This window comes from Rutilus rutilus (assembly GCF_951802725.1).
Source record: "Rutilus rutilus genome assembly, chromosome: 10".
Lineage (NCBI taxonomy): Eukaryota > Metazoa > Chordata > Actinopteri > Cypriniformes > Leuciscidae > Rutilus > Rutilus rutilus.
The window spans coordinates 22,834,349-22,862,206 of NC_140215.1; the positions used below are offsets into that span (position 1 = coordinate 22,834,349).

General features: G+C 37.7%; 2 protein-coding genes across 3 annotated transcripts in view; both read right to left on the reverse strand.

Annotated features, from left to right (window-relative positions):
• itgav (integrin, alpha V) overlaps positions 1-4,314 on the reverse strand; it is a 29,949-nt gene extending 25,635 nt beyond the window's left edge. For both annotated transcript variants that reach the window (XR_014628967.1, XM_084421499.1), the window contains exons 1-3: positions 3,816-4,314; positions 3,320-3,456; positions 584-675 (exon numbers count right to left, since the gene is read on the reverse strand). Coding sequence is in view for 1 of the 2 variants with exons in the window: in XM_084421499.1 (XP_084277625.1) it covers positions 584-675; positions 3,320-3,456; positions 3,816-3,982 (396 nt within the window). In the remaining variant the exon portion in view is untranslated. The remainder of the gene's footprint in view (positions 1-583; positions 676-3,319; positions 3,457-3,815) is intronic.
• Positions 4,315-16,684: 12,370 nt separating this feature from the next.
• Positions 16,685-26,316, reverse strand: zc3h15 (zinc finger CCCH-type containing 15). Its single transcript, XM_084420276.1, has 10 exons — positions 25,825-26,316; positions 25,096-25,197; positions 24,890-24,998; positions 20,797-20,949; positions 20,394-20,485; positions 20,073-20,258; positions 19,799-19,945; positions 19,399-19,518; positions 19,068-19,200; positions 16,685-17,724 (listed from the first exon to the last, which is right to left on the reverse strand). Exons 1-10 carry the CDS (start codon positions 26,062-26,064, stop codon positions 17,528-17,530), a joined length of 1,479 nt encoding a protein of 492 aa, XP_084276402.1. The 5' UTR covers positions 26,065-26,316; the 3' UTR covers positions 16,685-17,527.
• Between the last annotated feature and the right edge of the window lie 1,542 nt (positions 26,317-27,858).

The following is a 27,858-nucleotide window of genomic DNA, read 5'->3' on the forward strand; positions in this document are numbered from 1 at the left end:
ATATAAATTCAATAATATATATACACTACACACACACATATATTATGTAAACAAACTTTTACAAACAAACCTAGTAGTTGGATTCTTACTGATTGTATGGGGTGGACAGGTGTCTTTATGCAGCTAACGACCTCAAACAGGTGCATCTAATTTAGGATAATAAATGGAGTGGAGGTGGACATTTTAAAGGCAGACTAACAGGTCTTTGAGGGTCAGAATTCTAGCTGATAGACAGGTGTTCAAATACTTATTTGCAGCTGTATCATACAAATAAAATAAATAGTTAAAAAATCATACATTGTGATTTCTGGATTTTTTTTATTTATTATGTCTCTCACAGTGGACATGCACCTACGATGACAATTTCAGACCCCTCCATGATTTCCAAGTGGGAGAACTTGCAAAATAGCAGGGTGTTCAAATACTTATTTTCCTCACTGTATATATATATGTGTGTGTGTGTGTGTGTGTGTGTATGTATATATATATATATATATATATATATATATATATATATATATATATATATATATATATATATTATTATTTCAGAACAAATTTCTACACATGCACTCTAACTCACCAGAATATGGTCCCCAGAGGAACGCACAGTGGCCCCAAACCATTGATTCGACTTGAACTCCATTTGCTGTCCATCGGGATTCTTCCTGTCATCTGTGACGGGAACGACAGAGGAAGGGGCAATGGGGAAGGAAGCGATATGAAGGAGGGAGGAAAAATGAGTTAGTCAGTTAATTAGATTCATCAGACTGTCATCATGTCCTTTGTAGTAGACTACACTGCTCTTCCAATCACTCCAATCTCATCCACTGGCGTGTTCATCTAATTCAAGCTGATTTCAAAAGGACTGATATGACAGAAGCATCTGAGTTCATAGATCAAAAAGTTGAGCTGATATGCAACGCCGCACTCTCTTGTCCTCTTCATTACCAAACCATCTGAAGTTCAATCCAAGGTCATGAACATGGACAGCTGAATCTATTCATGACATAATCAAATTAGCAAAACAACTTCATAAACACACACAATATTTGGAATATTTGTAGAACATGGTCAATAAAAAAAGCTTCAGCAGAAAGGTCAGTGATTTACTGGTGTTCTTCGGCCACCTTTGACTGAAAATCTTTCTGTTTGGAATTTTTTTAAATCACAGCTTCATCAGAATGGTACAGAACTTCTCTAAAAAAATAGTCTAACTTGTGGTCTTCGGTCAAAAGTGACCGACCATATAGAAAATGAATGGGAAATCGACAAAAGCACAAAAAAATCTGAGAATTGTACAATCTACAAATCGGCCACAATAAAGAAAAAAAGTGCTCAGCAATGAAGGGGTGAAACTCTAAAACATCAAGAGGGCAAAACACTCACACACACTTATATATACACACACCAATGAATTGGTGTGTGACTGTAATAGAACAAATATGTAAAATAAAATCAATAATTCAACCGCAATGCAGAAAAAAGTGGACAGCAAAGAAGGGGTTACACTCTAGAGCAGTGGTTCTCAACCTTTTTTGGGGTCAACGCCCCCTCTCCATTATCCAGGTTGAATCTAAACCTACACATCACAGAAAACTTTCTGCATTTTTACATTTTCATAAAAACATCACTTAGTATGATTTATAAGCTGTTATCATCATGGGGACCAAAAATGTCCCCACAAGGACAAGGATTTCAGATATTGCCATCTTTGTGGGGGACATTTTGTCCCCATAATGTAGGGTTTAGCAGGCCACACACACACATATATATATATATAGCCAAGAAAGATATCTCTTCCCTGCGGCCTCGGTTCATGTCAGCCACAGTCTCAGCCTCAGGAAGCCACAGCTGCTCATCAGTCTGTGCTACTGAGCTGGGAATTTCCCAGTGTTTCTCATGGTCAACACAGTCATACAGCTGGTCAACAACACCCAGGCTTTACTAGAATTAAGCACTTAATTATTGCCAAACAGCACAAACGGGGAGTTGACAGTACAAAGGCCCAGTGGAAACAATTGTGTAACCACACAGTTCAGCATTAATGTTTTTACATCCACACAGTGTTTTCCATCTCATCCTTCTGACATTTCTCTCCAATCTAGACCGTGCCTGCTCCTCAAACAGCCAGCACAGAGAATGTCATTCACAGTAAAAACATGTCAGGACACAGTTATGCTTTGGCAGTTATTTAACAGAAGAATGTTTAAGCTTCTTGCATGCAGTACTAGTTATTGAGTAACAAATATAAACACTACGCTAGTGCATTAAGTGCACAAAGGAGGTCTTGGAGGTCAATGGAAAATATGGTGGCCCCAAAACGTATTCTGACACTTATACTTACAGCTTGGCAGTAACAAAGGCCCTATAAGACTGTTATTCTATAGTCTTTGGCAGTAACCACAGTCCATTTAACTGTAGGCTATGTCTTAGTTTGGCATTTACTAAAACTTTTTACAAAAATCTATTTGGTTTGGCATTTAAATTGTATAAATACATATATACTAAAACAACATTGTCATTGAAAAAAAAAAAAATCGAATTCCATTTGGCTTGGTATTTAATACAAATAAATAAATACATAAATAAAAAATATACATAAAATATATCACTAAATATTATTAGGCTATATACTCCAAACTTGTCTGCTTACTCTGCCATAGATGTTTAAAGCTACACTATACATGGTTCTTTTCCCAAGAACTTTGGTGAGAACTCTAAACACACTGAGATAATCCAACTGAAGATCTTTTTGTTTGTCTGGTAGTTCCTCTTGAAGCAATCCAGCTTGGCTGGCAGGGTAAATCAGGCAAGACTAGTCTATAACCGCCACTGAATGCCAATGAGATCTGGCACAAGAAACGGTGCCTATACTCAAGTACACATATACGCCTGAACAAAGTACGGTTAGTGTGAAGATTGTTTGTGTACATCTGCAATCTAGTTAGTAGGCCAGCACATGAATAGTAAATAAACTCCATTGTCTGTTGCAGGACATTGCCAAGCATGTGAATTCAAAACACTTTGTAATAACAATCGCACAATCCTAGACAAGCCTTGAAACGACCCCAGGCTCCCTCTCCTGTTATTTTTCCTCCACCTATTGAAAATATATAGAGCAAAGCTGATATATGACCCAATAAATCATTAAAGAGCCACAGGCAACTCAGAAGGTCCTATAATAACTCTGACAAACCCTACCTCTTTCACTAGCATGCAATGTGTATCAATACACAAAAAAAGTTTTAAATAACAGCATGGAGGAGCAAAGATTAAACTATGATGGAACATGTGAAAACACAGTGCTGCGTCTTACCAGTGCTGTCAAATTCAATCTGTGTGCATGTGCCACTTTTTTGCCAAGGACAGCTGAAGACAGCGCCCCTCTCAGTGACTACTGATGGGGTTTGATCAGATGTGTTTGCCCTGGGTGCACCAACCAGTATGTTTAATCTGGAATCAGAGGGAAAATGTGTTTTTAATGATTTGTTTTGTTAAATACACTAAAACACAGTTTTAAAATTTACTTTTTTTTGTTTCTAATTAGCCTATATATAATAAATATTATTCATTACTATTAGCACACATACACACACGTTACATATAGACTATACAATAGTCTACAATACAAATTAGCATTGTTATGTGTTAATACATGTTTCTTTCAGAATATCCATGCATCCTTGAGATTCATATCTTCCTCACAAAAATAAATATATATAAAAAAAAACAATACAGTAGGCATGATATCCAAACAAGTTTGTCTGTAGATCGCCAGCTCACTAGGTTTACACACAACTTCATCTACTCACTGTTTGTTATCAGGATTGAAGAAAGCCACAGAAAATCCAAAGTAACTTCCTGGAGGTCCAGAGAAAACTGAGGGTTTGCTAATGTCCAGATTAAAGGAAAGTGCTCGTTTGCAGTAAAAAAGAGCCACTAGAGCCCAAGGCCACCAGCAGATGAGATGTTTGCCCATGTTTTGTGTCTCTGTGGAGTATGAGAGTAGATGGAGATCTCGCTGGATGTGGGTGGATGTTTTGATCAGCAGTTATGATCGCCACTGATTCCGCACTCCATAACAACACGCAACACTCAAACTCACGGAAATGTCCGTTACATTATTGCAGGCGGGCCGCTATGAATAAAGCTCATTCGTGTCCAGCCTGTCCAGTAAAATGGAAGCAAAAGTGTAAAGTAGGACACAGGGACACTGATGTACTCCAGCTCGGATGGAGCCGCGGGATGTCCCACTGAACAGGAAGTGAACATAAACCAACGTCACGGTGACGTCACGAGAAACTTCCGCGCAGCGGGCATCGCCTGCAATGACTTAAATGGGCATGAACTGGTAAACGTTCAAAATGACATAAATCAAAGAGTAATTCATTGTTTTAATAAAGGCTTGTGCTTTATTAAGAACTAGTTAAACAGCGCCACCATGTATTAAGAACGCACGGCACAAATGTATAACATTATCTGTATTCAATTCAGTCAACAATAAACAAATATATGTGTTTATTTATTTAGAGATCAATTTTACGTATTGTAATAACTAAAATGTACATATCATTGCACTAATACACGCAACAAATATAACAGATGCGAACAAAACCTGTCAGCTTTTTATCAGTAAGCCGAGTCCTTGAGCCTCACTTTATCCACAAGGTCCAGATCTGTGACTGTGACAATTACAAATGACTATTCAGAGCCTGGGGATATTTTATTCATATATGGACTTGTCAGTGATTCGTGACTTTAAATGCAGTGAAGTAGGTCTCCAAGAATGCAGTCTGTAAATCCCCCTGGGATCCCTCATAGATTCTGTATGAAAATGAAACATTGGGTGATTTGCCTGGCTTGTCTTAAAAGTAAAGACATAGGCCTACTATTTTAAACCCTTAACATACTGTAAACTCAAATGTATATGGAACAACTGTTCTTTTATGCAGTGTCAGAGTAAAAGGCTTGAAAAGATTGTGTTTCCTGAGGAAATAAAAGGCACCATTTGCAAATTGGAACACAAACAACATTCTCACTCTCTGGGGAACAAAGTCACTTTTGTTTTAGAGCTGATGGGTCATGCGTGTGGTCAAAGGGGCTTTTGGGACCATGTGATGCATGGCAGAGTGGCAGAAAAATTATGTTTGCCTGGTGAGCATCCAATAAACATACTAAATAACTTAAATAAAACATTGAACACTATCATACCCTTAAAAACATTCTTCACTTTTTGAATGATTTTTGTCATTTTCCAATTCCAAAGGTACTTTGGAGTTTGGTGCTTAAAAGAACAGGAATGAGGGACTGAAGCAAATGTTTAAATGTTTAACAAAATGCCATGTAGGGCAAATGTATTGTAGCTTTAAAAGCCTTCAAATTATTTTCAACAGGAAACAGTCGTGGTCTTATTTAGCAGAAAGCTGTGCATTTTCAGAATCACACTACCATTTAAATGTTGGGCAAGATTCTTTAAATGTTTAAAAAAAAAAAAAAAAAAAAAAGAGTATCCTATGCTCACCAAGGCATAATTTATTTGATCAAAAATACAGATTTTTTTTTTTTTTTTTTTTTGTGAAATATCGTTGTAATGTATTGTTTGAATGTAAAATGTAATTTATTGGCTGAATTTTCAGCATCATTACTCTAGTCTTCAGTGTCACATGATTTTTCAGAAATTTTTTTATATGCTGATTTGGATCTCAAACAACATTTCTTATTATTATCAATGTTAAATACAGTTGTGCTGCTTAAAGGTATAGTGGAGGATTTTCTTTTTCCGGGTGGATCATCAAGATATTGGTGATATATTGGTCCTCCTAGTTGTCAATCATTCTGGTGATATGTTTACGTAAGGCCGTCGTACGTGCTCGTCCCTAAGTAGTTTTCGCTTTCTGCGCATGCTCACCGGGTTTTTTCAAAATGTCTGAGGGTCGCAAGAGAAAAAGTGTCTACAAATTGTATGACAAGAAGAGAAAGGCCTCTGAAGAAAGAAACAAGACCAGAGTGTTTTTGGGAGAATATTTCACACGCTGGCGTGCGCTAAAAGCACAGGTTGGGCTTCCCACTGATGCCTCAGTTGCGAAGTTTCTACTCGACAGGTAAAGTTTGGCATGCTATTTGGAGAAATCCATTTAAAATCACTGCTAGTAAAAGTTAATGTAGGCTATGATTAGCGATGCTAGCCCTGGCACAAGTCACGCACTAGGCTCGTGCATGCTCTCTCGTGCACGTTTAATAGGCGTTCCCTCTTGGGAGGAGGTAAAGTGTTGCGCATGTGCTTTTTTTTTTTTTTAAGTGGAGAGGGCGGTTCTTTTCTAAAATTCGGGAAAATCCTCCACTATACCTTTAATATTATAATTTTTTTGGATGAATAGAAAGTTAAAAAAAATCTTGTAACATAGTAAATGTTTTACTGTCACTTTGTTTTGATCAATTTAATGAGACCATGGCAAAAAAATACTTCACCATGAACCTTAGGATGATGCCCATGCCCGCCACTGTCACAGAGTCCTAGCCAGCGCCCACCGTGGACCACGAGCTTAGAGCTCCCTCCATCCCCGGAGCTAAAGCCAGTCACCGCATCTGTCCTGAGACCAGAGCTTACCGTCAGGTCCCCCCAGGAGTCAGAGCAGTCCACCTCAGAGCCAGAATGGGAGCACTAGCTCACTGACATTGGGACTATGGAGCCTGTCCCCACCCAAGGGCCCACACCCAAACTCTCTTCCCCTCAACCTGTCCATGGTAAATCCTGCCCGCCCCGTTGTTTCAGTTCTCTGCTGGCTCCACCTGTCCCTGACTCGCCTGCGCCCCTGAGCTCCTCGGTTCCGCCTTGGCTGCGGAGTCTCTCCAGCTCTCAGACTCCACCACAGGCTTCTCCACCACCAGCTCGGCCTTGTGAAACTGAACCCATGGCTTCTCTTCGGGCCTCCAAACCCATGACTCCACCTCGGCCTGTCAGCCCCGTCGGCTCTGCCTTGGCCTTACCGTGGTCTTTCATCCCTCAGGCTCCCTCGATCCTCCGGCTCCCCCATAGTCCATCATCATCCGGGTTCCACCGCAGACTTCGGGGCCTCCAGCTGCACCTCAGCCCTCCACCCTTTTGGCTCCACCTTTCCTTCGGCCCCCTTCTCCATCTTGGTCCCGCAAGCCAGTGGCTCCACCTTGGCCTCACAGTCTTTCGGTGTCACCCTGGACCATTGTCCTCTTGGCTCCGCCTGGGTCTCCACCTTTCCTGGCTCTGCCTCCATCTGTCGGTCCCCAGACGCCACCTGGACGTCCAACCAAGGCTCTACCCTGGCTCCTCCCTCCGTCAGCTCCAACGTGGTGTCCTCACTGGCCGGCTCCTATACAGTTCCCTACCCATTGCCAGCTCTGTGTCCACCTCCAAAACCCCCTACCTCCTCTGTTGGACTATTTTCTATGGTGCTAGGTAGTGTCTTCCGGGAGGGGGGTGTAATGTTAGGGTTATGTTTAGTTTCATTGTCTTTTCGTTCATGTGTTTATGTTTCTTGTGTTTCCTTTCAGTTTACTCTTGATTATCCCCTTTTTGTTGCCTTGGTTAATGATTAGTTACTGTACATCCGTGTCTTGTTCAGTTCCTGTATTTGTCCCCAATCTCCCCATATATAATACTACCCGTTTGGTTCAATTCTTTGTCGGTTCTTGTCTGTGGGGTGTATTTATTTTCCTACATTCCTGAGTTTTGTAATCTCTAAACAAATCTTTTTTTCAATTCTAGTATTTTCCTGTTTGTGCATGTTGCTTACCATTCAGTGTAGTGTAGTGTTCTTCAGTATTTTCTCAGTGCAGGACTGTCACAGGCTTGAGAAATCCCATCCATCTAATCCAAGTTCACAGGGTTGTTACAAGACACACAATTTTTTTAATTTAAAACTCTACTTTCTAAAAACAACTATTAGAAAGAAGGATGCAGGATTTAAAATGTGTTGATTTGTTGAAACGGGACTGCTGTATTCCTTTACTAAAAGAGCTTTCTGAATATACTTTTCTGAAGAAACTTTTATCTTAGAACTGAAATGAATGCTTAGCATATCTTTTTTTTTTTTTTGGAGTAGGCGCAAGAGTCTAAGATTTCAAACTCTCATAAAAGATTGTTGAAAGAACCTACTCTGATATAAGTCAGGCACCAGGGTTTATCAGGGATTAATACGGGTTTATTATGTAATAATGACTGTACGTGATCATTACACTGCTACTCACCAAAGAACAACATGGAAATTAAATATTGAGAGTTGAAATTAGTTTATAATCTTACCTGTGTATTATTTTAAAGCTTCCGCTAAGAAAACATATACTACAACATACACAATGGAAGGCACTATTGACAAATCAGAATCAAGTGTTCCTGTACATAAAGAGTGTTATGTTCACCCTTGACTTGGGAGATAATTTCAGTAAGAGACACTTGTTGTTGTTGTTGATGTGTGTGATGTTCTTCCATGCAAACAAGTACTACAAGGTCATAGGTGATGGGGAAGGTATAGCCCACCCTCAGGTCAATGCCCTTATAAAAACCATGGAGTCATTCACTGCAGCTGCTGCAATAAATCCTGTCTGTCTCTATTTGAAATGGTTTTGTTATAGCTATCAGGACAGGGCTTTGTATGTGGTTTATCAACTGGCACAATTTTTGGGATTCTTTTGTTGAACCCTAATAGCACTGTAAGTGATTTATACATACACTGCAATACATTATTTATTTGTGTGAACAAGGCTGGGGAAATCATGCTTTCTCAAGCAGATCGTAGGAAATGCCAGTCCTCTGACCATGTTGGCCATCTCTCAACAGCCCAAGCCAAGCAATTAGTGGATTAGTGCTATGTTAAGAATGTTTATGATCTGTTGCTAAACATATGAACTAATTCGTTTGATGCTTGGAACATTATGATTTCAGATTAAACAGATGATTGCTTTGAGGTGACAAGCTCACTGAACATGTTTACACATACAAGATTCTTCTTGAGTTTTATTTATTTATGTCTCAGTTTTATTTAAATTAGATTTCTTGAGAATTTCACACAATTAGGCAATTTACACTTTCTTACAGTGCAGCTTTACCATTTGTTCACACCTCACAATTTTGGAAAAAGAGACTAGAGTGTCCAATAGAAACTCAAATATGAGTTTTGAAAGGTCAAATATTCAGAAGTTTCTCACCATCTGTGTCATTTTTGGGTGGAGCACTTGTACACTGACATCACATCATCTTCTTTAATGTATTAAAGTATCATCCACCTCCTCACCTCAGCCTGAACTCAAACACTTCCCTTCCACTGAACTGCAGGACATGAAACCATGAGATGAGTGTCATTGCACACAACAGACGACAGCTTCAGAACAGCATGAAAGAGTCTTGAAGAACCAGGACACAGTAAAACAGCAGCAAACACAAGATCTGAGAGCTTTACTGCCACCCTCTGGTCAAACCACAGCATCACCGTCAAAATACAAATTTAAACTGCCTTTTTAATGCACATAAGCTACATTTTAAGAACGAGTCCCTTTATTTCAGGAGACAATGTTGATGTCACAATTTTTTAAATCAGGCAAACTAAGGAGGAATAGCAATGACATGATTTGTACTCTCTTAATAGTGACTATTCTCTCGCGTCTTTGTATATCAAATCCTCCAGCGAGATCTCCTCATAATTTTCTCCTTGTCTTTAGAACGAAACTCACTGGAAGAGAGTGGTTTTACCATATTTGCTTTTTTCAGCAGTGTCAAGGAAACAATTGCACATCTTAAAATGAATAAAGATCATATGTGCGGATGTCAAAAGGTGATTGAATATAACAATTTCAATTTTGACAGAACCTACACTTTGTCTTTGCTTGCTTCTGTTGAGCTTCTCCATGTTTCTTACAACCTCCTCAAGTCTCTTTTCATGCAAATTTTCCCATGACGTCTTGCAATTACAAAATCAAGATACAGGTTACAAACAGAATGAATTGTAGCTATAATATGTATGTATATATATATATATATATATATATATATATATATATATATATATATATATGAGCCATTCCACCGAATGGGTGACATTTATGTCCCCAGAACATCATATGTATAAAATTGCATGAAAATTAACTCTAAAATACATTTTATTATTAAGCAAAATGTCCTGCATATTAAGCTAACTACAAATTATAAAATTTATAATTAAAAACATTAATAAAAACTACGTAGAACACAAAAAATACCATTTTCTGCATGTCCCCACTCTCTGTCTCTAAACTTTGCCATGAAATATAATGATTACAATCCTTCAGAAATCTTAAGTTTTGGGGATTGTTGTGTGACTTTATATCCAATGTATTTAAAATGTTTGTTTGTTTTTATGAGAAAAAAATATTTTATCTAATATTTTAGATAAAATACACATTTTAGTCATGTCCCCGGGTTTTCACTCAGTCCTGTTACCCTAACACATCCCCCCCTCTGAAAAACTTGGAATATTCCACAAGACACATTTTCAACAGGAAGTTGCATCATCTTGATCTTCTAAAGGCAATGGGAAGACCATAAGTTAGTCCTCTTATTTTAATTTCTGTATATTTGATGAAATTGTAACTATGACTGAGAAGGTCAATCTCAACATACTATCCTGTTACCTAAATAATTTCTTAGAATGTATTTGTTTATTTTAAAGATATTAACTTTTGTTAAGTTACTAGAATTTGCTCAGTGTCCCCATGCTATTAGCATGTATGCTATGTGGCCATATGTCATGTATTTGATAACTTTTTGCTTAAAAACTCAATCCTGTTACTTTCAGTCCTGTTACTTATATGAAAAATAACAGGAGTGAGTTAAAGTAACAGGAGTGAGTAGAGTCCTCTGTTTTGTTGATTTAATACTGTAAATATTATTTCCCTTTCCACCTCCTTTGCTGTGAAGTACTAGCATATAGTACATCACTTCAACATAGAAATCTTATGCACACACAGTCATGTACACTCTCTCTCGTGCACACATGGACACTCATTCCTGTTTCCTGTTCCTCATTCCTGTTATGAACTAGTTCATTCCTGTTACCAAGTGTTCATTCCTGTTACTATTATTTATTTATTTTCTAAAAAAATAAAGTTAAACCACTGTTTTTATCAGTTTTGTTTGGTCCATCATTTATACAATTGTTTAATAAATTAAATTATAAAAAAATATATAAACTTGAGGCTTCGGTCTTCTTTAAAATGAAAAAATGGCTTTGTGTTTTTTATTAAAATACACTTTGCCTTAATATATAGTGATTTTTTGTCACAAATATCAGTTATTTGAACATATAACCAACAATATCTTTAAAATAAACACTTTCTTGTGGGAAAAACAAAGGAATAATTGACATGCTTATAAAGATGCTTTTTAAATGTCACATGAGTTTCGGTAACAGGACTGTGAAAACATGCATCCATCTTCTGCTTAGAAACCTTGTAAAAAATTAAATAAAGTTGCCTGAGATTGACCAATACACATTTTGAATAGGTAAATATTTGAGTATTAGATTCAGTGTTGAAAAAAATTAAAAAATAAAGTTTAATTTTTAAGAGTTACAACAAGCAAATGTCACCCATTCGGTGGAATGGCCCAAATATATATATATATATATATATATGTATATACGTAGTATATATATATACATATATATATATATGTATATAATATGTAGCTATAATATGAGCAACCAACCTCAAGCAAGTGAACCTAAACAGATAGACCAATGAGCAATGCTGATGGGCAATGCTTGTCTACAAATCTACTTGAAAAAGAAATACTGAAAAACAACAACAACAAAAAAAGGCTTGTGCCTTTCATGTCAAAGCAACCACATTTTGGAAACTTCCCCGGCTCAATTTTTTTTTATTTGTTAATATTTTTTCGGAAGACAAGCAAACAAAAATTATGATGAAAGCCAAAATATTAGTATATTTGGAGCCAAATTACAGTGGGGTAAAAAGGACTTTAGACAGATGGCAGCAGAATTATTTTATTTTTACAAGAGAGATTGGTAGGTCATTTAAACCTGTTGACTTTAGCAATCTTTGTTGCATTAGCCATAAGACCTTATGCACCAGAGAAACAAGGGCGCCGCCATCTTTGGAAAATTGTCTTTTAGCTTCCGTTTTGCGGTCGCTCTGTATATGGCATTTCTGTCCAGGAGTAATTAGCTTTTTAAGTGGATTTACTTAATGTAAAGTTCACGAAAGTTATCATGAGGACTGTAATGTTTAAAGCAGATGACTTAACAAATGTAAATCGACCGGGAAGATTTTAAAACGAGCCGTTCATTAATAAACACACAAAACGCTGTGACAATACAGACCGGAAGTCAAAAGACAATAAGCGCAGCGCTGAAAAGGGGCGGGGCTACATAAGGTCTATATGCCAACAGTTAAAGATCAAAAATGGGAAAATTCCCTGATCATACTCATCACCACCACCTGTTCTCCATCATCTCCCCTTTATCTGGACTGTCCCTTCCATTGTTCCCTTGCGAAGTCTTGTTTTGCATTGTGGACATTACCAAGCGTTTTCCCTGTATCATTCTCTGTGTTTCTCTGGACCTTAGATCTCTGCCTGGACTCTGTGATCCTTTTCTGCCTGCCCCGACTTCAGCCTGTGTTTCACTAGTACGAGTACTGGATATTCCCTTTGATTCTTGCCTGTCTCATTATATGTCTGCTTACCTGTGTTTCATTGCATGTGCCAATAAAATTCTGCAAATGGATCCAACCGCCTCAGCTTCAGCTGGAGGTATCTTCATTTTAAAGGCCCTATATGGTTCGATCCCATGATGTGGAGATCTTAATGAGTGTAAATTGTACACATTTTCAGTGGCCAAAAATCAAATGTGGGTCACTTTGCATATCTGATACTGTTTTCTAATGTTGAAAACTTAAATTATCTAACAAATAATGTTGAAACTATGCATCTATTTTTTTTCTCCATGTTCAATTTGTTGAATTTTACCCATTTTCAATGGTTGCAATTATTTTCAATATGCAATTATTGTCATAGAGCGAAACAAGTTGCCTTTCTAGTTTCAGTATTATTTGTTCTCCAGACATTCTTCTTCAAACACAATAAGTATCAGCTGTTTGCACCCACATTTGGTTTGACCATTAAAATACAACAATTTGAACATGGAGTCGCATTGGGATCCCAATATATATGCGATTGAAACATATACAGCCTTAAAAATTAAGATTACAAAAGAATGTATTAAGAATGAGAATCTAGAAGGATATTAAGATATTTACAGGCATGCAAAAGGAATATTTATGCCACTCAAGACAGGTGTTCTATGCAATTGTGCTGACATAAAAAAATAAGAGGCATTTCTAGTTTCAACATTTTTTTTTTTGTTCAGATATTCCTCTTTAAAAGAAATTATCAGCTGTATGCAAAGTGACCCACATTTGGGTTTTGACCACTGAGAATGTGTACAATTTACCAATTTTCTCATGGAGCCACATTAAGATCTCCATATCTCTGGGATCGAACCAAATAGGGCCTTTAAAATAAAGTTAAAAACCAGAATCTAAAAGGAAATCAAGATAATACTACTTAAATTAGTCAAACTTTTTGAACTTTCACTGTTGGCATATAATGCAAAAAAGATTGCTAAAGTCAACAGATTTAACTAACAGACCTACTAATCTCTGTAAAAAAAAATAATATATATGCTCCCATCTTTCTAGCGTCATTTTAACCCACTGTAATTGGGCAAGGTGAAAATTGTCATTCACCAGATTTATTTATCTTTTATTATAAAAATCTACATTTTTAGCCGGGAACCTCTGGTTGAGTTAACACAAAATGACCCTATAGTCAGTCTCTGGAAGCAAGAAAAGCCACCAAAGCAGTTTAAAGAAAGAGACTTCAGTGAACAAAAGATTAAAAAATGTACTTAAAACACAGATTTGTTCACGAACTACTGACATAGAAGAGTTACAATTTATATATATATATATATATATATATATATAAATAAATAAATAAAGATAACAGTAATAGTACAATACATGTAACATAGAGCTCATGCTGCTCTTATTATTGACTTGCTGATATCAAGTGTTGTTTACATTTAAATGATCCTCAACACTCTATGTCAGTCCAGTAGATTGTGTTGATTTTTGAAACGAACACAACTGTTTCTGAAGCCTTGAAGCCTGATCACACTTGCTGCAAGCTCTTCACAACTCTACAATTTGGTAAGTCTTAGTGATTTGTCCAGTCTTTAGTTCTTCTTGATTCATTATCATGGAGAAGCGTCGGTCAAGAAGAACCAGGGCTCTTCCCACACGCCTGAGGGGATTCTTGGTGGAGGACATCTCTTCCAGTCCGGACCCCAGTGAGCTTCCACAGCTGGCGGCTGTAACGTTGGTCAGGTCTGATCACACTTACAGCAGCATCTCTGCCAAAGCTCAAAGACCCACAGAATTGGAAGAACGCTACTTGAAGAACGCTGCTGTCCTTCCTGACATCCGTCCAGCAGTCTCAGTCTCTTCAGTGGACGTGCGTCAGCAGGATGAGCCTGTCTCCATCCACGGCTACAGCGTAGAGGCCTACCAGGACATCTACCGCTCTGTGGTGGAGCCCATGATGAAGACACGCAGTGGTCGGCGGCGTCCCTACAGCCTTAAACGAGGACTGAAGATCAAGCAGCGACTGTGGGAGGCACTCAACCGCCCTTCACTGGAGGAGACGGAGCATCCTGATGGACGTGTCCGGATCACCGAGAGCTTCTCCACAACCAGCGGAAGCTTCACTCCTCAAATCCACGTGGACATCAGTGAAGAGCCCCTGCCTGAGGAACCACTGTCATCACTGTGTCACATGGAGCCCGGAGTATCACAGCGGGACCTGTATATAAATACTGTAGTTACAGAATAAGTTTTATTTTGTAGAGTAAATTTTATTTTGTAGAGGTGTTTTGCACATTGTTTTGTGGTTGTTTGGATGTTTTTGGTGATTGTCAAAGCATTGATATGCGGTTCCTAGGTTGTTCTGATTGTTTTTTGGTGCTTTTCCACATGTTTTGGATGGTTTCCTTTGCTTGACATGAGTTTACTATGGTTTTCTGTGCGGTTGTTAACGTGTTGCTTTGCGGTTACCGGACTCTGCTTATTGGTTTTTCGTACCTTGATGTGGTTATCAGGATGTTTAGAGTAGCCTAGTTGGTTGATATGCGGTTGCTTGTGAGCAGTTACTGCAGGTTAGGGAAGGTTAGGGTCCCTCACACGGTTTGCAGCTTGACGTGCTGTGAGGGCTTGTGTGCATCAGTGATGCTGAGAGCTACGCCACTGGTACTTCACAACTACTGCTAGGGTCACCCATAGTGGACAGGTCTCAGCTGAGATGCCAGACGAAGACAAACCACCTGATTCTGGACAGCAGCAGATCGACCTGATGTTTCTTGCAGAAGATCGCAGAACAACAACATTACCGGAACGTAAGAAAGGCCTGGCCATTATGATCACATAAATATTGCAGATTACAGCAGTGAAAATTATTTAAATATAACAATTATAAATTATAACAGGTAAATCTTAATATCATAAACCGGAGCTTAATAAAACAGCACACTGTAATGCGCTTATTTGTGCATCAGTAATCAAAATGTACATGTTAAAGTTAAACCTAAAAATTAGTGCTGTCAGTTAATCAAGATTTGCAGATTTCAAATGTGATGAAATATGACTCAATATTTCTTTATTATTAGCATTTTTAAAGCAACGTCTCACTAAAACTAAAATAAAAACTAAAACTAAGTACAGTATCAAATCTAAACACACCGGAAGCTCAGAACTATAATAACCCTGTGTTGTGGGTTTGCAGACCACTGTTGTATAGTTAAACCCACTCAGTTCGCCCACAAATTAAATTGAACAACTCACCCTCATGTCATTCCAAACCAGTAAGTCTTTCGTTCATCTTCGAAACACAAATGACGATCTTTTGATGAAATCTGAGCTTTCTGTCCCTCCATTGAAACTGACACTGACTCATCAAAACGTTGCTTTCAAAATGATTGTAAAACTAATCCATATGAATTGAGCGGTTTAATCAATTTTCCAGAAGAGACTTGATCGCTTTATATGATGAACAGATTTAATTTAAGCTTTTATTCATAATCACATTGATCAGCGAACAAAGCTCAACTAATTGTGCTTGACGCAAGAGAATAAACCTCATTGGTTCTTGCTGAAGCTCAAACGTACAGCATAATGAGAATAAACCTCATTGGTTCTTGCACAAGCTCAGAATGAACCTCATTGGTTCTTGCATGTAAAGCAAACATTCTGATTACGATTTTTGATGAATGTTTATATGTGAATAAAACCCTAAATTCAATCTGTTCATATATCATATAAAGCAATTGCGTCTCTTCAGAAAATCTGACTAAACCGCTCAATTCATATGGATTAGTTTTACAATCTCTTTATTTACTTTTTGATGAGTCAAAGTGTTAGTTGCGTAGCTGTCAATGGAGGGGCAGAAAGCTCTCAGATTTCATCAAAAATATCTTCATTTGTGTTCCGAAGATGAACGGAAGTCTTACGGGTTTGGAAAGACGAGGGTGAGTAATTAATGACAATTGGGGATGACCGATCCCTTTAATTAAGAGCTACAATAAGGCATCTATACTCAAACTCTGTATCTGATATCCTTTTATTTACAATTTCTTGTGTTGTGTTGGTGGGAGGGCAGTTTAAAACAATTGAATACAAAAGGACAGACACATTACTAGTTCATCTCAAAAGCTCATCTCTGTTACTTTTCCACTTCCTGAAAACACTTTAAACATCAAATTTGACTAGTAATGATGTCGTTGTCCGCATCTCCTTCTGTAAGGCCAAATGCCACATTTGCATCCGCGATTTCACATTCAACATCTGATCAACTGATTATTGAACACTTGAATGTCAGCACACTTATTCAGCATTTACATTCTGATCCTGATACAGGCATGCAGTTGGTTACATGTTAAAAACTGTAATGATACCGATCAACTAATCCTTTGTCTTCATTAAAGCAACATTTAATCAGCAGAAGAGGAAACCAGATTCCAATAGTGCTTGAACGTCTTAAAGAGGATTTATGCTGGATCATTTCATACGCATGACCTTACAAAGATGATCATTAAATCAAATCTTTCAAAAGAGAAGGCAGAAATATCAAATCAACAGCCTCATAAATATATAGAGTATGTTCCCACTGTAGAACTAGACCCTCACCTAGACTGTGCTTTTGGGGTAGACTGCATTTAAAAGAAAAAAAAAAGAAAAATATTGGGCAAAAAGTTAAATCTTAGAGAGAACAAGAACACCTACTCCAGTCTCTCCTGTAGCGTCCCGGGACATCTCGAGTGATGAGGGTGCATATTGCAGGCAGAGCGGTTTCTGACATGGCAATACTGGTGGTAGTTATTAGTGAAAATATTGTCATTCACTTCAAGCCATGTGTAGTTCATGAATAATGCAACAGTCCCAGTCTTCATTCATCCAGGTCCAGTGTGTTGAGCTCCTCCTCCAGTTCGTCTAGGTCCTCCCCAGTGAAGAGGTTTTCATCTACTGGCACAGCCTCTGCCTCCTCCTCCTCCTCCTCATTGGTTTCGCCGTCCTCCAGCGACTGGTCCTGGCTGTGTTCTCCGTTCTCCATGGCTCCGCCCGAGGCTTCGCTCAATTTATTGTCTTTAGAGACAAAACAGAGATCAGTGACATCAGAAAGCAGCATGTGGACATGAAGAAAAGAATCAGAATGACATTTATGGATAATAACCAGAGCTGATTGTGAGTTATTAGACTCGTTTAGGATGAAGAGGTCAGATACTCTAAAGGTGATGATACACAGGGCAACTTTTTGAGCAATGTTGCCGTCAACGGGCAACCAGATAAGACACAGGGGCCCACAACCGATCTAAATTATCCAGATAGAAATGTATTGCCCATTTTCAATGGGAAAGTGCCCAAGCAGCTATCGCTTGGCAAGATTGCCCAGCAACATTCATAGGTGTGATTGGCAAAGGACAAAAAAGCAGGAAAATATACGGCGCACCTACCATATCATCACCTTAAGGCTACGTTCACACTGGAAGCTTTAGATCTGACTTTTTTGTTTAGCTTTTCACAATTTTTTTTAAATGTGGCAAATATCAGATTCTACTGTAAAAGGATCACAGTCCTGAACTGACCTGAATGTGCAAAAGAGGCATGCAGCACAGCGTCATACGGATGTAAACATGGAGGACACTGAAATCAGCATTTAACGCTTTCATTTATAAGCTGATGTGCCACGGAGGCCTGCGAATTTGTGCGCAGGCAATAAGGACGACGAAGACTAGGGTGATGAGAAAGAGAGCAAAGTTTTCCTAGTTCATTCTAGTTTTCCTAATAAAACTAGTAATAAAACTAATGTACAATGTAATTGATACTTTACGTCTGATGGGTAGAGGAATGGGTTATGTTGGGGTTTTGACTGTATGTACTGTACAGGTTTTCTTGTCTTTTCTTGCATAAAAAAATCTTGAATAAACGAATCAAAACCACTGGTATCAGCAGAAATTTAGTATTGGTGCATCTCTTGTTGTACAGACTCAAATTGTACAGACACTAACCTCACAAGTAAGCATTAAAAATTAAACAGGTCATATGAAGGTGTTTAAAAGACACGCAAGAAAATAACCTGAACTGAATTGAGCTGGATGACACTAGTATTGTCTTCTTTAGAGCTGCTTTACAGCTGGATTGACTTCGGTCATAAATTGATGAATTTTGAAACATCAACACTGCTATTGAACTGAATTGAATCAACATTGAACTGACTTGAGTTGAATAACACTATTGTCTTCTGTAGAGCTGTTTTAGCTGAATGACACCATTGTCTTCCGTAGGGCTTTACAATAGAATTTGTCTTATGTTTAATAAAGTTTGCATCATTGGTCGTTATTTTCCTGTTTTTTTTTTTTTCAGTTTTTCTACAGCTATAGAAATATAGGTGAATTGACTAGAAAATAAGATATTCAGAAGCATCTCACCATCTGTATCATTTGTAGGAAGAGCTTTGGCAGAAAACCTGTCAGCTGATGCCATCGTTATACCCGCGTTATCCACCTCTTTAGGGATAAATCTAGCAATGTCAAGGTCCTGAACATCGTCTGGGTCCTCCACCTGGACAAACATTCATGTTAATAATGCTGAAAGACTCAAGAAGGAGAGAGTGAATCTAAATAAATCAGAGTATTACATGCATGTGCAACAGACAATAAAATATAACATCATATGACTGATTTGATAAAGTCCATTATTTGTATGTAAAATGTCTATATAGCTAAATGTCTATGAGCTAAAGGGGTGGTGTTGCATCACCTCGTAAGAAACTTCAGAGTAACCATCATCATCATCTTTATTGTATTTTGTATCATCCGCCTCCTCATCGTCATCGTCAACAAGCTCAGGCCTGAACTCAAACACTTCCCTTCCACTGACCTGCAGGACATGAAACCATGAGATGAGTGTCATTGCACACAACAGACGACAGCTTCAGAACAGCATGAAAGAGTCTTGAAGAACCAGGACACAGTAAAACAGCAGCAAATGCAAGATCTGAGAGCTTTACTGCCACCCTTCAAAAATTTCACTCAGAGCCAAAACAGCTTTTAATGCACGCTGAAGAATAAGTCCCTTTTTCAGTTGACTATGTTGAGGTCAGTGTTTTAACTGATCAGGCAAACTGTGGAGGAATATTAGTGACAAGATTTTTACTCACTCCAAACGCTCTGCCAGCTTTGAAGTCAGCTTTCTTTTTCTCCATGTCCTGCTCTGCTTTAGCCATTTTCTCCTGCCTTTTCCTTTTCTTCCAGGCTAAGAATGTTTCAAGAGTAATTCGAGTGACGTTTGCTCCCAAGGCACATCGCTACAATCATAAAAGCAGATCATTACAACATGAACATTTTTGATAAATCACTAACAGATCCAAGGACACTGTTACTTCACAATCATGTTCTGCAATGCCCTTAATAATCTCTTCGCTTTCTTCTCACCTCAGTCTCTATCAAATCCTCCAACGAGATCTCCTCTTCAATCTTCTCCTCTTTCTTCTTGTCTTTCTTCAGAACGAAGCCAACAGGAAGAGCGTGGCGGTACATACAGCTGTCAGCTCCACCGGGACAAACCCAAAACCAGCCGTATTTGTTGTTTTCAATAGCATCAAGGAAATATTTGCACACCTAAAAAATGAATATCATTTGTTAATTTCCCTTTCTTGATTACAATTGAGGAAAAAACAACAACCAATCAAATCACATCAATGGTAATATCAAGATGATTTGAGTGTACAACTACACTTTACTGCCAGAACTTACAATTTGTGTCTTCGCTTTCTTCTTTTCAGCCTCTCCATGCTTCTTGTTCACAACCTCTTCAAGTTTCTTTTCGTCCCAATTATCCATGGTGTCTGCATTAATGAATTAACAAAAGAATTATTAACATGAAGGCAACCAATAGTTCAAAACCTTTTTGAGAGTAACTGCATCAAACCAATAACAGACCCCTTGAAAAAAAAAGCAATAGTTCCACTTATGTCAATTCCAAAATCCCAAAGAAAACTTGTTAAAGTTGAAAGTCCTTGTCAAATGATTTCTAATAATTCAATGGCCCGGAGTCAATTATTCCGCTTATACTATGGTCATCACACCTCGAAACATTGTTCAGATGTTGTATTTCAAGACATTTGTCAAGGACCCATGAAAGTCCTATTGGACTCACCTTTCTCCAGATCTTCATCTCTGCCGTCCACATACAAGCTTCTTTTCTCACATTTCCTCTCCAAGGTGAGGTCATGAGAGAATTTACACTTATCACCTTTGGTACACTGGCCTTGCTTAAAGAAAGCACATAACACGGACTTGGGATCCACACCTGAAATTAAGAAGAATAACAGAAATAATTAAGTTGATCAGAGATAGAACAGAGAATAGAACAAAAGAACAAAATACACAGATGGGCAATGATCAAAGCAGGACATGCATACATACACACACACACACACACACACATTGTGTTGGGGCTTGGTTGTTCGTTTTTAATTAAAAAAGAAAATAATAAATTTTTGGCAAATGTAAAGGCCCTTATAGATCAAAAGTGAAATGAAAAAGCCTCAGGCTAAAATAAAGTTATGCCTGTACAGTAGTGGCCACAGATCAAACCCTTTCAGCTATGCTGCCACTCTGCATCGCAGAAGAAAGATCAAAACTCTTGAGAAATAAAAACCTAAAAATGAACTAAGTAATAATTGGGTCATCAAATGTCAGCAGCAAAGACATTTGTTAAAGTGACATTAAATGTACAAAGTATATTTGTATTATTTAGCATTTAATTATTGCAGAATCACATGCATTTCACAGTTTTTATTCATTTTGAGGAATACTGAATCTGTTTTTGTGCAAGAGAGATGAATAAATTTATGCTTACTTTTAGTCTAGAACTACAGTAACCATCATGTTTACACAGCGCACACAACGCCTCTGCACCTTACTCCTAATTTCTCTTAACATGGGGACAGAAGAGGTGTCAGTCAATAAATGGGAAAACAAAGTAACTTGTGTTACTTATTTGAAAAAAGTAATAATGCATTACTTTACTAGATACTTGAAAAAAGTAATTTGATTACGTAAGTCGTGTGTGCGCACGTGTGAGTGTGTGTGTGTGTATATATATATATATATATATATATATATACACACACTGAATTCATCTAAGCAATAACTGACAAAGGGCCATTGAATTGTTAGAAAAATAAAGCACCCCAAAAGTGGTAATGCAGACACGACGCAAAGCAGCATTATTTTTCTAACAATTCAACGGCCCGGAGTCAATTATACCGCTTATACTATGGTTACCACACCTCGAAACATTGTTCAGATGATATATTTCAAGACATTTGTCAAGTTTTTGTCATTAAAACACTCTTTTGTGTGGGACTAATTTCTTACGCATCTAGCCTAATACCAAACCTCCATTGCTACGTCATTTTAGAGTGAGAAACGGAGGTTCGAGCCACTGATAGCAGACTAATGCAGTTATTAGAGAGACAAAGAGAGAGACAGAGGTTGCAATAATGAGACAGAAAAGCATGTGCGTCAATATAATTTAATTTATATATCAATTCATTCTTTTTAATTAATTTGTTAATTCTTTCTTTCTATTATTGACAGCAGGCTAGCCTAATAAATGAAACAGCCCTTTTAACAAGTAGGCCTATCATTAGGCTACTTATTTGTTATATTATCTGCAATAGGCTAATAACGAAAAGCCGTGCAGCAGGACTATCAATTTAAGTATATTCAGTTTCATTTTCTTTTGATTATAGATAAGACTATATACTTTATTTGTTATTTTTTCCATTGATTGGGAATTTAGACATAAAAAAATGGCAGATCAAGCGCATGGGGCTGCATGTTAGCAGAGGGTTTTTTTTCTGGTGATCCTTGGCTTGATTTTCGTTTGTACTTTTGTTTCCAGAGAGGATCAAGCTCCATTTCTTTTTTTTCTTTAGCCAAAGGTGCCCAGTAGCTTCTCAGGCTTGTTTCACACTTGTGCCCTGTGACAGACACGATCTGCCTGCTCTCCAGCCCTGCCTCTGACAGCATTTGAACTGCAGTGCTTCTTAATGAATATTTGGTTGGTGTATCTTTTGGATAACCCGACTGCCCCGCTGATGCGCGGAAGCATGTTTCCAAGATAGTTCACACCCACCGGTTCATGGGAATACCAGCAATCTTTCCTGTCAAGCTCCTCCTGTGGGGCTTTCAGTGGATAAAGATAGAAGGATGTGGCATCAGGTGGGCTTTGGCGATATACTTTCTGAAACTTTTAACAGGATTGGCCCCTGGATTGGCAAACATGAATCCTCGTATAGCAATCTTTGTCGGGATTGGTGGGCTTTTTGTGTTTTTTTTGTTTCTGCATTATAAGACAAGCAAATATATTCATCATCATTTTCGTCTTTTTTAATGACGAATGAATGCTTGTGTATGTGAGTGTGAAATGAGTGTGTATGTGAAGTTTTAGCTCAAAATACCCCACAGATATTTTTATATAGCATGTTAAAATTGTCACTTTTTGAGGGTGAGCAAAAACACAGTTTTTGTGTCTGTCCCTTTAAATGCAAATGAGCTTCTGCTCCCGACACAGTGGGCGGAGCTTCAAGAGCTCTTGTTATTTTACCTCACACAGACATGCACTGAAATTTTCAAAAACTTTTAGCCTTTTATGTTCAAACCAAAGTCAGAAAGATGGAGAGACTCAAGAAGAAGTGACAACATGTAGACAACATATCTGAATGGTTAGTTGATGAATTTATGTAGCTTATGTGTAGTTATCTTCTAGTCATTGATTAGCATATTCTGTCATGATAATCTATAAATCGTGTTCCGGGGGTGGAGTTTATGTAAATTTTAGGGTTGGTGATGTCACTAACCCGGGAGGAAGCTCGTGTAGTCCCTACCAGCCGTTTGTTGTAGTCTTTAAAAAATGATTTCTTTAAAAGCAAATATCTCCCTTTGCTTTGAACTTTGAGCATTGTAACTTTGCAGATGTTGTTTATGCTCAAACAGCAACATTACACACTAACTAAAATTTAAAAAGTGAAATCATAATCAACCACCCCTTTAAGCCCTGCTCATGACCATATGATTTTTCTTATGTTCTGATAAGTAAAACCATAAAATTCTAAAGGGTGTCCTTTCTTGTTCACATGACTGTATATGAGTTTATATAATAAAAGATATAGCTTTTACTGCATGTCAGCTTATTATTTTGCTCAACAACATGATTTTAAGTCTACATGTCATACTAACAAGAAACCATGTTTCTAACCACAGATCGAGAACTGTAGTTCCAAACACACATATTTATGATGCTGTCTGCAATCGCTTAACTATGTTGATTACGACCACAGAAGACTAAAGATGATTTTGGGAAACGCACCCCTGATTAGAATTAAAGGGATAGTTCACTTTGAAATTAATTTTTGATATGTTTTAGCTTACCTCAAGGGCATCCAAGATGTAGGTGTCTTTGTTTCCGCAGTAGTTTCAATTTTGATATTTTTAGGTCAAACCGTTCTTGTCTGTCAGTCATATAATGCAGGTCGATGGTCACTGTCTCAAAACACAAGCACAGAGTCCAAATTAAAACAATTTTCCATCGTCCAAATTAAACAATTCCCCATCGTAAGTACACATTGATGGCCTAAGACACGAAACGAGCGGTTTGTGTGAGAAACGAACAGTATTTATACCGTTGTTATCTCTTGAACACAGCACACGTCCAAATGATCTGACGGCGCGGGCGGGTATAGATACATACATAGATGTCACCTTGGCTACGGTTTCGTTCCAATGAACTGCAGTAGCCAAGGCGACATCTATTTATATATCTATACCCGCCCGCGCCATCAGATCATTTGGACGTGTGCTGTGTTCAAGAGATAACAACGATATAAATACTGTTCGTTTTCTCACACAAACCGCTCGTTTCGTGTCTTAGGCCATCAATGTGTACTTACGATGGGGAATTGTTTAATTTGGACGATGGAAAATTGTTTTAATTTGGACTCTGTGCTTGTGTTTTGAGACAGTGACCATCGACCTGCACTATATGACTGACAGACAAGAACGGTTTGACCTAAAAATATCAAAATTGAAACTACTGCGGAAAAAAAGACACCTACATCTTGGATGCCCTTGAGGTAAGCTAAAACATACCAAAATTTTATTTCAAAGTGAACTATCCCTTTAAGCTGCAAGATTCAAAGAAAGGTTTAAAATAAGGTTGTGTCCCTCAAAGGACTAGTTACCTTTGCTGACTTTCTGAGCTGCCACCACTGGCTTAAAGAGCTCGTTCAACTCAGACAACTCCTTTTTCTTGTCTTCCTTCTTTTTGTTCTTTTCAGACTCAGCAGCGACCTAAAAATCAAATAAAATACACCAAAGACGTTCAAGACACTGGCTTGGAAATGCAGACTTAAGATAAGCACACTAAAATCAGCGTTATGATCATTACCTGCCGGGCATTTTGCTGTCCACACTTGACCTGCTGTGTCACAGCTTTAATGAACTTCTGTTGTTTAGCACCCTTTTTGTTTTTCAGTCCAAAGGTTTTATCCTGTCAGAAACGATTCAAATTCAGTAACAATTACATAATTATATTAGAATCAGCCCATACTAAATCAAACAAGTTACATAATCAGATGTTAAACACGTAACCAAAACAGCCATATTGGTTCAAGCAAGTCATTTCTTTCACAAAGAGTATGTATAATTGATAATAAACACAAATTATAAATGAGCGGTTAACTTTAAGACTGAGTAATAACACATAATAATTTTCATATCACTAAGGCGGTGTCTGAAAACCTAATGAGCACCCTAACTGTTAATCATTTTATCACATTCATATCAAACGTACAAACGACCCATATTGATTTATAATGCTATCTAGATGACCAGCTCACTAGGTTGAGACAGCCTGAATGTGGCTTACTAGCAGTAACGTTAGACTTTGACTCTGTTCACAGTCATTTCCTCTTTACTCACCGTTAAATTGACAATAACTGTTTGACAGCCTAGTCTAACACTATTACACATATAAATATAACTGTTTATCCCGTTATTCCATTCACTATAGAATTCAAATGTCATTAAAAGCTGCTGGAATTCGCTAGAAAGTGAATCAGAGCACAAGGCCCAGAGTTCAGCATGCTGTATGAATGCTAAACGCCGCAAATTTCACCTCAATGATCTTCTCTTTTTTCTTCTCTTGGGTTTTCTTATTGCCTGCTGGAGCTTGAGCTGGCTTTTTCGGAGGCATGTCGATTAATGAAAACCGGTATAAAATTGAAGAAACCCAGAAGCCGTATGTGCAGTGCCGTATGTTCACAGGTACGTGTAGGCTAACCACACTAGCAGCCGCAATGCATTCTGGGAGGTGCGGGCGCGCATGCTGTGAGCGCACGTGGCATAACAGAGCCATCTAGCGGTCGCTGCTGAAACTTCTGTCCATGTTTTGCGGATCATTACTGGCACTCTTGACTACTTGAAATCTTGACAAAAGATAGGTCCTCATTCTATGTCTCATCTCATTTATACTGAAATGATGCTGCCTCACGTGCTATCGGAATTATCATATATAGGCTACTAGTTTCCTAGTTAAAAAACAGGACATTGAGCGGCCTCTCAAGTCTAAATTTAAATGCAATGAGCTCGTAGTCAGTCCTTCAGAAGTGGGAAGTAGGAAATTTCCGATAGCATGTGAAGGCAGCATAAGGGTCTGATAGGCCTTCAAGTGATTTTTTTTATTATTTTTTTTTTTATTATTATTTGGTAAGGACAGTTTCATTGTTTATAGAAAAAGCTAGTTAATTACCTTGCATAATATATATATATATATATATACAGTGCTCGAATTGAGGGGGGGCTGGGGGATCCGGGACCCCCCATAAGGTATTAGGGACCCCCCCATAAGAAGTAAAAAATAGAATTAGGGGGGTCCCTCAGATATTTTTATTTTAGTAAAAATAATAATGACAAATCTGATTAAATGCATGCAATGGATACAGTACATTTCGTGAATTGATTATTTACAATAATTTATTTTAAGTTTGTTTATAGCTAGTTGTCTCTTTAACCCTCTGGGCTGAACGTTTCGAATTGTTTAATTTTTTTGCTTCATTGGATGGGGGTGAAACTTGGTGACTTTTGTTTTATTACCTATATGAACACACACAAAAATCAAGGAGATGATTCTGATATGTTAAAGGGTCGTAAAAAAAAAAGTCACACTTAGCTTCCTCCCGCCCGAAAACGGGCGACATAGGAAATGAATGGGAAATACGAAAAAATAAGAAAACTCAGAGAAACTTTTGGTGGTACAAGCTACAGATCAGCCACTGTGCTGAAAAAAAGTGTTCAGCAATGAAGGGGTGACACTCTAAAACATCAAGAGTGCAAATAAGACACCCTCCCCCCCACACACACACACCCACACACACAAACACACACACACACACACAGAGAGAAATGAACTGGCAAGACTGAAACAGCAAATTTTGCCCCAAACTATATAAAAATTATATAATCATAATAACTCCAAAACTATAGCAAGGAGAGTCAAAAGGTATCGTTTGAAAGAACTCTTTTTAAATTTTTTGAAAATATAAATTACATTACATTTGGACATTGTCCTGCCAAGAAACAGCGGATAAAATACAATATATATATATATATATATATATATATATATATATAATTTTTATTATGATTTTGCATATCTTTCTTATTTGTCATGGAATAACTCAGGAAGGAAATAAGGTAGGAGGAAAATTCTTTTTTAGTGAAGTCCCCCTACATGTTAGCTGCATCTGGATAAAAACATAATAATTTTTGATAAAGGAATCAAAAGTTACAGCATTTGGAAAAGAGACAGCCTTTTTGTACAGTCTTTGACAGCCCCTCATCGGCAAATTTTTCTCCATGAAGAATATCTTGTCATAAAAGCAATAGATTATGCTAATTTTGGGCTCATTTTAATTGTAATAATATGCTGTAAAAAATGAAGTGCCATTTTCAATTATCTGAGAATGTTTCATGAGCTGTATGATGTTTTTGACACATTGCAGTACATTATTTTATAGATTATGAAAAAAAAAGAAATTCTATTTATCAGCAAATAACTCAGCAATACTTAAGAGTTTTTCAAAGTGGATACATTCATTGTAAAGTTCAGACTCTAAGCTTTCAAATGACATCAACTTTGTGTTAATCAAGG

Coding starts and splice junctions, on each gene's coding strand:
- zc3h15 (XM_084420276.1), bottom strand. CDS start 26,064: ATGGCTCTGTTATGCCACGTGCGCTCACAGCATGCGCGCCCGCACCTC. Junction 24,999..25,095: donor GACAGCAAAATGCCCGGCAG/GTAATGATCATA, acceptor TTTGATTTTTAG/GTCGCTGCTGAGTCTGAAAA. Junction 19,946..20,072: donor AGGATTTGATAGAGACTGAG/GTGAGAAGAAAG, acceptor TTATGATTGTAG/CGATGTGCCTTGGGAGCAAA.